This window comes from Hippocampus comes, unplaced genomic scaffold, assembly GCF_001891065.2.
Source record: "Hippocampus comes isolate QL1 unplaced genomic scaffold, H_comes_QL1_v1.1 scaffold261, whole genome shotgun sequence".
NCBI classification, from domain to species: domain Eukaryota; kingdom Metazoa; phylum Chordata; class Actinopteri; order Syngnathiformes; family Syngnathidae; genus Hippocampus; species Hippocampus comes.
In genome coordinates, this window is record NW_017805824.1 from 1074540 (window position 1) to 1088023 (window position 13484).

The 13484-nt window shown below is 43.3% G+C and overlaps 1 protein-coding gene across 4 annotated transcripts in view; it reads right to left on the reverse strand.

Moving 5' to 3' along the window:
- Positions 1 to 981: 981 nt before the first annotated feature.
- Positions 982 to 13484, reverse strand: part of znf821 (zinc finger protein 821) — a 19259-nt gene continuing 6756 nt past the window's right edge. For 2 of the 4 annotated variants that reach the window (XM_019886708.1, XM_019886706.1), the window contains exons 2-6: positions 10094 to 10225; positions 9859 to 9962; positions 8044 to 8142; positions 7297 to 7463; positions 982 to 6702 (exon numbers count right to left, since the gene is read on the reverse strand). In XM_019886708.1, the coding sequence (XP_019742267.1) occupies positions 5787 to 6702; positions 7297 to 7463; positions 8044 to 8142; positions 9859 to 9962; positions 10094 to 10225 (1418 nt within the window). In that variant the 3' untranslated portion in view covers positions 982 to 5786. Of the gene's footprint in view, positions 6703 to 7296; positions 7464 to 8043; positions 8143 to 9858; positions 9983 to 10093; positions 10226 to 13484 lie in introns of all 4 variants that reach the window. The other 2 variants (XM_019886707.1, XM_019886709.1) reach the window with 2 other exon arrangements.

A 13484-nucleotide genomic window follows, 5' to 3' on the forward strand; every position in this document is an offset into this window, starting at 1 on the left:
TTTTGTTCTTTATTTTTGTTTGGCTGTTTGAATTTTATGTACTTTAAGGACACAAAGATATTGTATTTTTATTGTTACAGCTAACTTGGAGATGTTGCATTCAACATGTTAAGACGACACAATATAATATATATACATATATACATATATATACACAAATATAAATCTAAACTATTATCAAAATTGTGTGCTATTTGTCTGTTGTATTGGTTGTGAAATGTTTCCATGTACACAAAAGGCCCATTTCTCGCATATTGTTTACAAATCTATGTTGGTGAGCACTTCCCCTTCGCCGAGATATTCCAGCAACCTCAACCAGTCACATTGTCGTGTTGAACTTGGACTGCGATAACACCCAGACCTCACATGTATGTTTTGCTGTTTTATTATTCAATTTTCTCCAATGAATAGATCATCGGTAAAAAATAGACTGTTATGGATTTTTTTTAAGGCCTATGCCAATACTTATATTTGGCAGAATAAAATTCCACTAATTGTCCGATTAATTAAAAAATATTCAGAATAAATACAATAACTTCATTTTTTTCCCCTTAACACACAACAATATGAATTAGAGGCATTTACGCCCCCTCCACCCCCAAGGAAGAAGAAAACATTTTATTTGTGAGTACACCTCTGCATAGCATTGTATCCTTAACATGAAAGAAAACAATGAAGAACCACTTTATTAAAATGTGTGTCGCAGAAAACATTTGAAGTGCGTCAATTTGCCTGAAATCAAATGAATAAGTTAGAGCAATGCTGCCATCTACTGTAGTGGATGAGCAAATTAAACTTTGTTTTTGTATGGCAAAAAAAAAAAATGTTCCTCAGGTCACAGGATCCCTAGCCCCCCCCCCCCCCCCCCCCCTGCCCCCTTGAGGGGCCCGCCTCACGAATAACTAAGGCTCACGCGGCTACCAATAGCCCTCTGCGCTACCGCCTTGCGCTCATGACAAAGAATAAAACATGAGAACGCTCATCGTAAAACCAGTTTATTTGCACATTGGCGACCAGGTTCCATCTGTACTGTACATGCTGCCAAGCCGCTGAAACCGGTTTGCCCAATAACCTGTAAACACAGATGCTGGAGACAGAAAATCCTGATAGATAAATCAACGCAAAGGCCATATTCATTGTATTTTTTTTTTCATGTGATAAAAATTATGAGAATGTATTGGGGGGGGGATCAAGCAGGTATAAATAAAGAGATTGCAGTTTTGACACGAAAGGTGCTCACTAACAGATTTGGATTTCTGAGAGAAATAGGCCGTTTGTGTACAAAGACATATTCTTAGAGTTCGGAACATGGGGGCGGATAAACGCTCCAAACGGCTTTTCATCCTTTGCAATCACATTCCACTGATTAGGGGGTAAAATTCAGGGGGGTCAAAGAATGAGCTGAAGTCAACCTGCCCAGTGCAGGGTCACAACTGTGACAAAAACACCCTGTTGATTTCCTGTGCTGGCCAAAAGAGACCAAAAAAAAAAATCTGAATGATGTCCACTCGCTGAGTGAAATCTCCTGAGAAGTTTCCGCTAAAGTCTGCTGCTTCAAACAAATGAACAAAAAAGTGCACTCTGCATAGTTTGAGTGAGAGGTGAACTGATATAAAATTCATCAGAACATAAAAGTTGCATAAGATGTTTGATGCACTCCTGAAGGATGGAACCGCTGCCACGTGAAAAATTTGGAAATGTACCAGAAATACTTTTCTAGTATTCTAATCAGGTGTGTTGCCGCTGGGGGAGAACAGGCAGGACAGCGGCCCTTGAGGACCGAGTTTGGACACCCCTGCATTGCGGTATGTGCAGTTGGATTGCTTTTCAAGTTGTTTTTATTTGATTTTTTTTCCCCCTATAATTGTAATTAATTGCAGTCTTCATGTTTCAACTGTGCATAATGTCGTTAATATAATCATAATAATCATATGAAATATGCATTTAAAGGGTAAAACAGGCTGAAGAAAGTTTGAGAAGCACTGCTCCAAACGACACGATTTGTACTTGGAATTCTGTTGTCAGTCGTAACATTCAGCTGGATCCCCCTCGACATTTTACCAACAAAACATTTTCACAACATGACAAGTGTTTTATTTCGTTTTGTTTTTCTTGCAGTGTTATCTGACTTTATTCTCATCCCATGGTCTATTTTTCAGGTTTTTTTTCCCCTCCTAGGAGTGACTTAAACACAACCACTTGTCATCTCTGCTCATTGGTCATCACATCATGTGTGAATGTGGAAACTGGAGGTGAGCAACAAAAAGAGCCCCCCCCCCAAAAAAAAAAAAAAAAATATATATATATATCAAATGAAAATGTAAACAATACCAGACAATACAAAAATCAAACAAACAAGAACATAATGATTCACAATATATTCCAGGATGAGCTTCAAAGATGTGAAACGTATGGAAAGCCGTTTCAACGTTTAGTCCGTATCTTTAACCCTTTCAGGGACAGAGGTTACTACAGTGGACAGCTTATCAGGTTATCACTATTGGTGCATGAAAGGGTTAATATCCCTCTTACCGTTGGTATGACGTTGTCCTACTAGTATACAAAAGTTGTCTTACAAGTCAAGACAAAGAACATACTATTTGCAAGTACGGTACTAGTATGCTCTTTTTCATCACTAGTAACGCAGTTAAGGCATGAGTAGAAAGACTGCCTTAGCTGTAAATTTTTTTCCACTGCTAGTACCACTTTTGACCTGCTAGTACACAACTAAACCTTTCAGGTAAACTATTGTGCTTTACGAGTAACACTACAAGGGCATGTGTCTTGCACTAGTAGCCTCCTCGACCCAACAGCTGGTAACAAAATGCTCATGAGAAGTTTTGTCTCACATCGTTGTCCAACTACTACGGCACAGTCGACCTCACTTGTAAGAGAGTTCAGAGACCCTTTTGAGTCTCATTAGTATCCACTAGTAATGCCACATACTAGTACACTACAATTCAATAGTTGAAAAAAAGATTGTAGTAGTACTAGTAATGTTTTTTTTTTCCACTACCAGTGGCACTTTGGCTAACTCGCCTTAGCAGTAACGAGTAATTATACTAGTAATGCTTCACGGCTCAACTAGTAGGCATGTGTCACAAAGTAGTAAGTAACCTCCTGGACTGTACTAGCGACACCAAAATGACAGCTAGTCGTAACATGAAGGTATCCTACTAGTATGCTTAATACGCTAAAACTGCTCATTGTCAAGTAGCCTAACATTGTGGACAGCCAAAGGTACAACCTACTAACCTCATTACGACTACTACTACTACAGTACAAAATGTTAACTAGTAGAATTTTCACTAATAGTACTAGTGACACACAGTTGTCCACTAGTGTACTGTTTTGCCTAACAAACAACATGTAGTTGTTGTCCTAGTATGCCAAAGTCGCCCAAGTATTCTACAGTAATGTCATACAGTAGTGGGAAGAAAACGTTACTAGTAATACCGTCATTCTACTAGTGTGCCCTATTTGTTCTTGACTTTAGCTCAAGCTGGATAATTATTGGTGACATTCTGAAATCCTACTTGTTTAGATCTAACATTGTATTCGTTGTGCACAGTCATCAACTGATGCATAGTGTTGCCTTCACTGGTCATGGTTTTCCCACTACTAGTGCCATTTTAGGTCTGCTAGCATGCAAGTAAACCTTAACAGCGAACTACTGTGTCGCACTAGGTCCAACTAGTAGCCTCCTGGATCCCACTAGTAGCACCAAAATGCCCATCAGTAGTTTTGCCTTACTAGTAAAATGAGGTTGCACTACTAGTATGCCAAAATTGCCCGACAGTGAGGGTACTAGTACATGGACTTGAAGCAGGATTTCAAGAATATGGACTAAACACTCTAACAGCTTTCCATATGCTACAAAGCAAGGAACTTGCGTCCTTGTGACGTCTCAGGGGAATTTCAAAGCAATGGCAACATTTTGGGATACTCTGACAACATGCGTGAAGAGCGCTTCAAAAACAAATAAATAAAAATCAGCCACAATAGAAAAGTAGGGAAGCACATTTTAAAGTGAAACACGCCACAGGGATGCGAGGCCAGAAAGTTGTGATTTGAGGACTTGAACCTGGATTGAGCTGCCACAGCAAATCAATACATACAGGTGCATCTCCAATAAATTCCAAGATTATAGAAAAGTTCATTTATTTCAGTAAATCAATTCAAAACTGAAATTCAAAAAGAAACACATTCACACATATGGACAATTTAGTGTCCTGGATAACCAAGAAATTCAGCCTTGTAAGGCAGACAAGCTAACCACTAGCACACTGCCGTATGTAAACTCTCATCGTCAAAATTATAATACATGTAAAATCATGAACGATTCCACTGGTTACTTTATATAATACTGTTTATGTGTTCGATACTTTGAACTGAACTGCTGAAGTTGATCAAGATTCCAGCTCTACTCCAATGGATGGCGATGCATCTGTAAGTCAGTCCTGACGAGAGGTCACATCTACTGAGAACCAGCAGCAGAGACGCAAGGAGGAAATAGGAAAGGTTGTGTGGTGTGAAGGCTTGCAAAATTTTGCAAAGTTGGAAACTTTCCATGGGAATGAACCTGCAACGAAAATGGACATCATGCCTTTCGAAAATTAAAAAACGAGTAATTTATGCCACAAAATGGCATGAAGCTCCTCCCTGCAGTTCAAAACGCTTGGCACCAAGGTGCCAGCAGATGGCGCCAAAGCAACATATATTTTTGAGGCATGGCTTTGGCCTGAGCACAAAAACGATGAATATGAGCAAATAAATACGGTAGGTTATTTATTTATTTATTTTTAATGTGTGAAGGCTGAACCGCGAATACGCGTGGGTTCACTGTTCGGTAATGCCCTCACATTCGTACTCGCAGAGCTGTATGCTTTGCAACGACTCGTGACAATTTTCTTCATTTAAGTCTGGATGTACAAATTATACTGCCCTCTGGTGAGTCATCACCGTGATCACAGAATAAATTCAACTGTGATCTCAAGGCACCAGGACCACTGCATGCGTTTCCGTAATTCCCAGTTCTTTCTGATACACTTGCCTCAATTCCCATGAAAAGTTTCCAAATTTCCCACCTTAAATTGCCAGCAAAATTTCCTGGAAATTTACCACCTCTTTGCTGCCGTAGTGGAGTGGGAAGAAGAGAAGCAAGGTTTCTCAAGAATGTGTTTTGGTCCCGTTTAGTAGAGGCAGTAGAAAAAGAGGCGCCATTCAGTCAAAGGGGGGCTGAGGTAGAATGTGTCCAGGAAGCGGAACCGAACTGGAACTTGAACAGTGAGGGCGGGGCAAAGGGGTCCCCCAACCCCTCCCACTCCCACCACTGAGGGGTCCGTGTGCAAAACGTTCTCCTCTTAAGGAAGTAGAATAAACAGGTTCAATCTCTTTACAACATGCTTGAAGGTGGTTGTCCATACTTGGAACATTCACAACACTTGGAATAAATTAGAGCAGAGGTGTCCAAACTGTGGTCATTTCGGATATTTTAGTTTGTATTTCAGGTATTGCAGCAAAACATGTATAGATGTGGACAACCGCTTAGTTTTTCACAATTTTGAAGACTAATTTGATAGACTTAGTGAGTTTTTTTGAATCATTCAAATTTGAAAGGATTGCTCACAGCAGCCTTCTGTTGTGTCACCTTTAGAAGACATCAAAGTTTCACTTTTAAAGGGATTTTATGGGGGACAATATTAAAAGTTTTTTATTTTTCTGTACGTGGCACTTGGAAGTTTGGACACCCCTGATTTAAAGTGTTTGTCACATCTGCGGTCCTCTTAGGGCAGCTTCATGAAGAGTCCATTGCCCATGGAAGGGACGGGTACGGGGCAGGGGAACTGAAAAAGATTCATGTCGGCCGTGAGTGCGGCCATGGCGGCCGGATCGTGCTCGATCTGCGTCCTGAGGGCGGGGTCGATCTTTTCCAGCCGGCGCTTGATCCTCTTAGCCTCGCGCTCGCGGACGAGCCTGGCCTGCCGTTTCTCAGGCGTCTCGTTGGCCCTCTTGAGGCGCATGGCGTCACGGTCCCGCTGCAGGCGGCGCGCCCGCTGCTCCTCCGACTCCTGCATCCTCTGCATGCGCTTGGCCTCGCGATCTCGCAGGCGCCGCAGCTCACGCTCCTCATCTGTTTCGCAAGCGCGCTTGTTCTTCTTGGCCGTGCGCTCACGCTCCAGCCGGTGCAGGCGGGACTCCAGGGGCTCGTTTTTGCGGCGCAAGGCCCATTTGCGCACGGGGGACTGGGACTCCACCAGCTGCTGGTAGGCCACGCAACTGTTGCACACCAGGAGCACCCCGGCCGGATACACGGGCATCGGACTCAGGATGTCTGGGATAGGAGGAAGACCTGAGGAGGAGGAAGTGAGGGCATCAGGGATGGACGCCAGCGACGGCCCTTCGGATAGCAAACTGTCGGGTAGCGACGGAAACGAGGCTCCTTGGCTCGCGGGTCCTTGACATGGTCCGGACATGTGGCATGCTTGATTGGCTTGACATAGGCTGCTGTTGGGGTCGTGGACTTGACATGACTGAGGGCCCTGGCAGGAACTGGGACTGGGGCCAGGCCCATGACAGGAATGAGGCCCCGGTCCTGGACTGGCCATGGGGGTGTTGGAAAGCGAGTGGGTCAGGGGACAAGTGTCACTTCCGCCGGGGACCTCCAGCCTGGTCATGTCCAGGACATCCTTGAGCTTCTCCCTGGAGCAAAAAACAGCAGACAGCCAAGCTTAAAGGAGACTTTTTTCCCCCCCCCACAATTTAAAGCCACACCTTGACTTCCCTTCTACTCAAATCAACCTCTCAGCTCAAGTTGAGACTCCCAAGCGAAACACACACACACACACACACACACACACACACACACACACACACGCACACACACAAAGATAAGTTATGAACAAAATATATATAGCTACAAATGAAAAGTACTGAAATAGTTAATAATGCTGGAACAAGAGGAATTCTAATCAAATACAATAAAAGGAAAGTAAATCAACAACACATAAAAATAAGGATTTCCAAGAATCGAACAAAAACAAACAATAAAAAACAAGAACCTGTTCATTTAAATAAAAGTCAAATAAATTAACAATACGGCTAACAATTGAAGTAAATAAAAACACGACTAAACTCCAGTGTCAACAACATCACAGGCCATCAATCAAGTGTTGCGAATCAGAAGCGAACGCTGCTAACAAACAATAATCCAAGCATTCAACAAAACAACACACCAGTGAAACTACCACTGGTGAATTTAACCAAATTCCAATCCTACCAAATGAGGGGCAGTACCTGTTGAAGTTGTCCGTGTCGGTGAAGTGTGCGCCGCACACGGCACAGTTTGAGAGACGGTCCTCTGAGTGGATGAGAAGATGGCGTCCGAGCGAGCCGGGTGAACTCAGCGCTCGCCCACAGACGGGACACACGTAGCTCTTGGTGCTGCTCATCATGCTCGTGTGCTGTTTAACAGACAAAAGTTTTCAGCTGTGGTTGTTGACATACAGGATTCACCTCAATATGATCACGTTCAAAAAGCTGAGTTAGGTAGTTCTGCCGAGATGCAGCAGCCAATCATATCGCAGCGCGCGGTGGGTGGGGGGGGGGGGGGGGTCAGTTAATTGACAAAATAAAACTGATTAATATTGTCAGTCTACATGTTGTTGCTGTACGGTTGGTTTTCAATCCATTGCCTAAAGGTTTAACGCACTGCAACATAGATGCTAATTAGTGTTAGCAATACGCTAACACACTGAAAAAAAAATCAGCTAAAACAGTCATTTGTTTTCAATCCATTGCCTAAAGGGTTAATACACTCCAACATAGGTGCTAATTAGCGTTAGCAATATGCTAGCAGACTATAGAGCTAAAAAAATAAAATAAAATAACAGACAATGTGTGTGTGTGTGTGTGTGTGTGTGTGTGTGTGTGTGTGTGTATATATATATATATATATATATCAGTCAGTATCTGTTTCCATTTGATGGTGAAGCTTCCTCTACTGTGCATTTCACATGATCTTTGAGACTGTGTTTGGTTCACCTGGTAGACATGGGAGATGAGCTTCTCTGGGCTGCTGAAGTCCAGCGTGCACAGTGGACATACAAAGTTGGTGCTGTGGTCTGAGCCTTCTTCGTGCTCCTGCGGAAAACCAAGCGCCCTTCAAATACATATTCCACACACATTCCAGAAACATATTTAGACCCCCTAAAAAAAAAAAAAATGGGTCAAATTTTCTGGAGCCGCAGGTGGCTCACTGCCCGCTTCGCCCACTTCCCGAAGCCTTTCGGCCAGTGCATTTTAATGACATATTGAATGTGCAAGTGAGCCAGTGTGACTCAGCCGTAGTGACACACTGCTGTGTGGTGTCTTAGACATGACTCACTCCGATGCTGAAATGGAGAACATTTGTGAACAGAAGGCGCACGGAAATAAGAGCTGCTTCTGCCTTTCACTCGTCTTTAAAGGGGTGCTAAAGGCAAATAATGTTTTGGATGAATATGATGCATGCGCCCACACTAAAGACTGTATTCTGATGAATTGTGTGTCAATTAAACAGAGGAATTCATCCATTTTCATCCATCTCAGGTGGCCGCCATTTTGGCCAATATCACCATCTGCTGTGGGACAAAATGAACGGCACAACTTCCTCAGACTTGCATTGTGTTGGTTGTAAACAGTCTCTTCATCATGCTGTCCATATTTTTGACATCAAGAGACCAAGATGACACCTGGAAGTTGTTGCCATTACGAGTAGACACCCTTGGAAACTTGTTGTGAATTGCGTTTTCCATGCCCCAATCCTAAAGACCGGCAAAAGAATTGCGAGTGTTTTCAAAGACAGCGAATGTTCGTTCAAGGATCCTCAAATGGACACCAGACATTCGCCTGTACTTTTCCTGTCGCAAGGGAATTTTGAACACGTCCAAAATTTCCTCAAAAGTTCCTTGCAACAAGAAAAATCACAAAAACTGAATGTTTGGCGAACATTTGCAACCTTGAACGAACCCTAACGAACTCAGACGTAAACACACATTTTACTCGAACAATTGCGTGTTTACTCGAACGTAAACACGCAATTGTTCACTCGGTGAGGACGCGAGAATACTCATACTCGTATCAGACTTAAAAAAGGTGCTCTTGAAAATCCCTTTGTGTGTGTGTGTGTGTGTGTGTGTGTGTGTGTGTGTGTGTGTGTGTGTGTGTGTGCGTGCGTGCGTGCGTGCGTGCGTGCGTGCGTGCGTGCGTGCGTGCGCGGACATGATTGCGAACTGCAAAAATCCTCAACTGATTTAAGCTCCGTCTAAATGACATGGGGGAAAAAAGTTTGGGAAATCTTAAAAATAAAGTGACTAAGTAGGGGATTGGGTAAAAAAAAATTAAAACTGTAGAAGCAAGGTATAGGTTCTTCCCCCAAAATTTCAGGAAATAGGTGAATTTGCAAATGCTGAACCTGCAAACATTTGGGGGTCCACTGCCTTATTTGTACTTAGTTGAAGCAACAGAGATTTATGGCGAACACAGTCAATCAGCGGCTGTTTATGGCATGTGCATTATATGTGGCCACACCGGGCGGCTTTGCTTGCAGGGCGGCAACCCACCCCAAAATAATACCCAAAAAATTGTTTACTATTGTGTAATTACATGCCAGGTCAAGCCAGGCCATTTGTGTGAAAAAATTGCACCCCCTAATGGAGTCACCCTCTGAAAAAGAGAAGCAGGATATCGCGCCATTGCCTAAGTAAGTCAACGTATTATATTGTGAATGTGAACCTCATGTGCTGAGATACACATCACTTTATGAATAGTTCCAAATCAAACTCTGTGGAGCTTCTTTCTATCTACCATCGCTCTCACCTCTTTGACTCCTGCTCCGTGCAGGCGGCACGGCGCCCTCTTGGCAGTCATGTGGTCGTCGGCCGAGGCGTTGGACGAGGAGTCCGGGTCGCTTTCGCTGTCTTCTATGGAGGCAAACACAGCCCTATCAATACAGACGGGACAACAGAGCACAGGGCAGGGCTTACTCTCACTAACACCGCCTCAGTGCGAGGAACGTTGCCCATCCCTGCCGCGTCCCTCCGTCGTCCTCTACCTGTGGCGCTCTCGTGTCCGACGACTTCCTGCGAGTTGTTGCTGCAGCACTCACTGTCTTCGGTGAACTCGTCCCTGCCGTCCATGTTAATCGTGTGCTGAAATCCCGTGATGCCGGAAGTGTGGAATGGCCCTGGAGAGAAGTAGGGGAAGATGATTCTCAGGTACGTCCTACACGGAGTGCTTGTGCGGCTGCTAGAGAGGGTTTCCTTATCCAAGTCAAAACAGCCCTCGGACGGAAACCGTCACAACCAAGTGGCCTGTGTTGAAAATTGAGCTTGACAACCCGCCTCATGTCAAAATATAAATCATAATAGAGTTTATTACGGGAGGATTTTTGCCGCAATGCCGGGCATTAAACTCACTGGCTTATTTATAACGATGGTACAAAAATCATTCTGCCCGTCGGACAATAAATCAGCTGCGAAATAAATGAGACAAAAAAAGTCGCGTCAGCTAAAAAAAGCCGGAGGGACAGTTGTTGTAATTACTAACAGTGGGATCAGCTCATGAAAACATTCAAATGCAATACCGGCAACACACACTTTGACAGCCGCGACACCGTCGATTAAACTCAAGTCGTTTCATGAAGTATGACGGTCCAAAATTCTTACGTTTCATTAAATCCATTTTCATAACGCGCATCCCAACTGCACACATGAAGTCCCGAACCAAGATTTGAACCTGGTACCTCTCAACTGTGAGGCAAACATGGTCACCACTAGGTCACAATTTAACTTTTACTTTCGTTTTTTATTTTAATAGTAGAAATCATTATTATGTAAAGCATTTTGTATAATTTCTTTGTTTAATTTAATTGCTGTATACTCAAGAACACGTAAAAATGCGTGCAATATAGGATTACATTTAGATAGTGGATATAAAAAGTCAACACACCCCTGTTAAACAGCCAGGTTTTTGTGACATGAAAAGACAAATAATATCACAACTTTTCCACCATTAATATCACCTATAACTCAGCTCAATTGATTTTTTTTTTTTTAAGGGAGAGATAAAACAATTGAAATAATGTTTGCATAAGTGTGCATACCCTCACAGCTGGGAATCTGGCTGCTTTCGGTCTTAAACTATCAAATTCAAACTTGTGTTCACTTTTTTTTTTTTTTGTGACAATCAATCAAACCTTTTGGAATAATTATTACCAAAAACTACAACCTTTGTTTCATTGGACCATGACACATTTCTCCCCATATGTGCTTTGGAGATACGGTTTTGAACAATGAGGAAAAAAAATATTCTTCAATTGAGTTTGAGAGGTTACAGATCACATGAATGGTGGAAAAGTTTTTGAAATCATTTATCTTGGTCTCATATTTGTATGTCACAAAAACTTGGCAACTGAACAAGGAGTGTGGAGACTTTAAAAAAAATATTTACTGTGTATCATATTTAGATTTATAAGACTACAAGAAGAATCATCATTATTGCACTGCTTAGGAACAAACTAATTACTAATGGGAATGGCCCATAATATTTAAGTGGAGCGCAACATAGCAAAAATGTTTTAAGTTACAAAATAATGATCCAAGGCTCTTTATCGCCATAGCAACGTGAAATCTGACTTGAATGCCTTATTTACCACAAGAAGTCATTAATTTTTCAAGACGCCTGCACACACCAGCGGTCCCCTGAAACATAGCGCGTGCAAGCCTCTCCCCTGAGAACGCGTTGCCATTTGATTTGATTATCAGTGCTTTGGGTTTGGGGGAGTTCAAATGGAAACTAGCAACCACCAAAAATCTCTTTACCCCGTCCAGTAGTTAATCATCACCAATGCAGAGCAGGCCGCTTTCCCATCAGCCGTCCTGCGCTGAATGTGATGCCAGCCGAGCTCGCTGACATACGTGCTCACTTCATTTGCATCCCAACCCCCCTATTACTGTTTCACACGCACATACAGCCTAATACGTACTGCAGTCCCGGAGGGGAAAGTAGGCTGCATTCTTTTTTTTTTTTCCTGAAGCTCGCCAGCCTTCTTTTCTTCTCTCTCACTACCACCCACACAACCGAACAGCCCAGCCACCCTCGTGTGCAGCTCCCAACAGTTCCATCGCTACACGGCCAGCTCTGATAGGGAGGACGTAGCTTTGCCCCTATGTGACTCCTTTTATCGACTCCTTCGCATCTTTTTAGCGCACTTGACCCCGCATAACTGCTCAACTTCCCCTCCCGGAAGATGCTGCTGTGGCATTGACAGTGTGAAAATTAATGACGGATTCATCTCTGTCCGGTTACTTGAGAGGTGCAATTACAGCCCGAATCCTGACCCCCCCCCCCCAAATAATCAATCAAATAATGGGGAAAAATTCAATTCTGACTGTAAATGCAGAGAACCTTAGGTTATTAACAATGGCAGCACAGAATGTCCCTGGAGTGAACGAGATTGTGTTTTGCTGTAATGTCTTGCTTTGTGATTCCAATCAAGGACGTCAATGGCGCCTGCAGCGCTTCATCTTATGAAATGGACTCTCACACTAGTCTAGTTATGATTATAAAGCAACGTATTATGTGTTAAATGTTGCTTACTCAGCATTTATTGCGGCCTGGTCATCCTGAAAGGGAGATTCCGCCATCTGCGCCCATTTCTCAAGCTTTCTTATTTTTCCCCAGATGTGCGGTTTTTTTTTTTGGGTTTTTTTTTTGTAGTTTGCCCTCCTACGGGATTAAGATCAGGGGATGTTGTTCATATTTGTCAACTGCGAGTTTGTGAAGCCCTTTGAGACACTTTGGTGATGAAGCGCTCTATAGATAAATTTGACTTGACTTGTCATTGATCGGGCAGGAAAATTTCTGACATGACAACGGGTCACTGATTTGACATCAAATGCAAAATATCTGACGATCCGATCCAACCTACTAGATCTGTCGAATTTACGCACGGCGCCATTCGGCACACTAATAACTTATCTTTGATCACAATGTTTTGATGAATTTGAGATGCCAAATTCAACCTTACGATTAATTGCCCAATCGTGTGTCTCGAGGAGGTCTGTCATTCTGCTACTTCGGTACTGACCAAATAAAGCTGACGTGTGAACCCAGTTTGGGCACATTTCCCATAGAACTTCGTTTGTTTGCACTGCCGGACTGTGTCTAAGTGCTGAACTATGAACCAGCACGACAAGCGAGCTTCACACAGCCTCGTGATTGATGTGTGGGAGATGCCCCCTCCCCCCCTGCTGTTAGTCTGCGTCTGTACATCTGTCTCTCCACCCTCCCTCCATCAGTCTTTGCCACGGTGATGTTATCTGCGAGTGTCTGTTCGTCTGTATGCAGGAGGTGACGCAGTGTCTGACTGAATCCAGACAAAGAGACAAACTCATCAGCCAACAGACACGAGACGATGAAGAGGAGGAGGAGGTGGGCGGGGG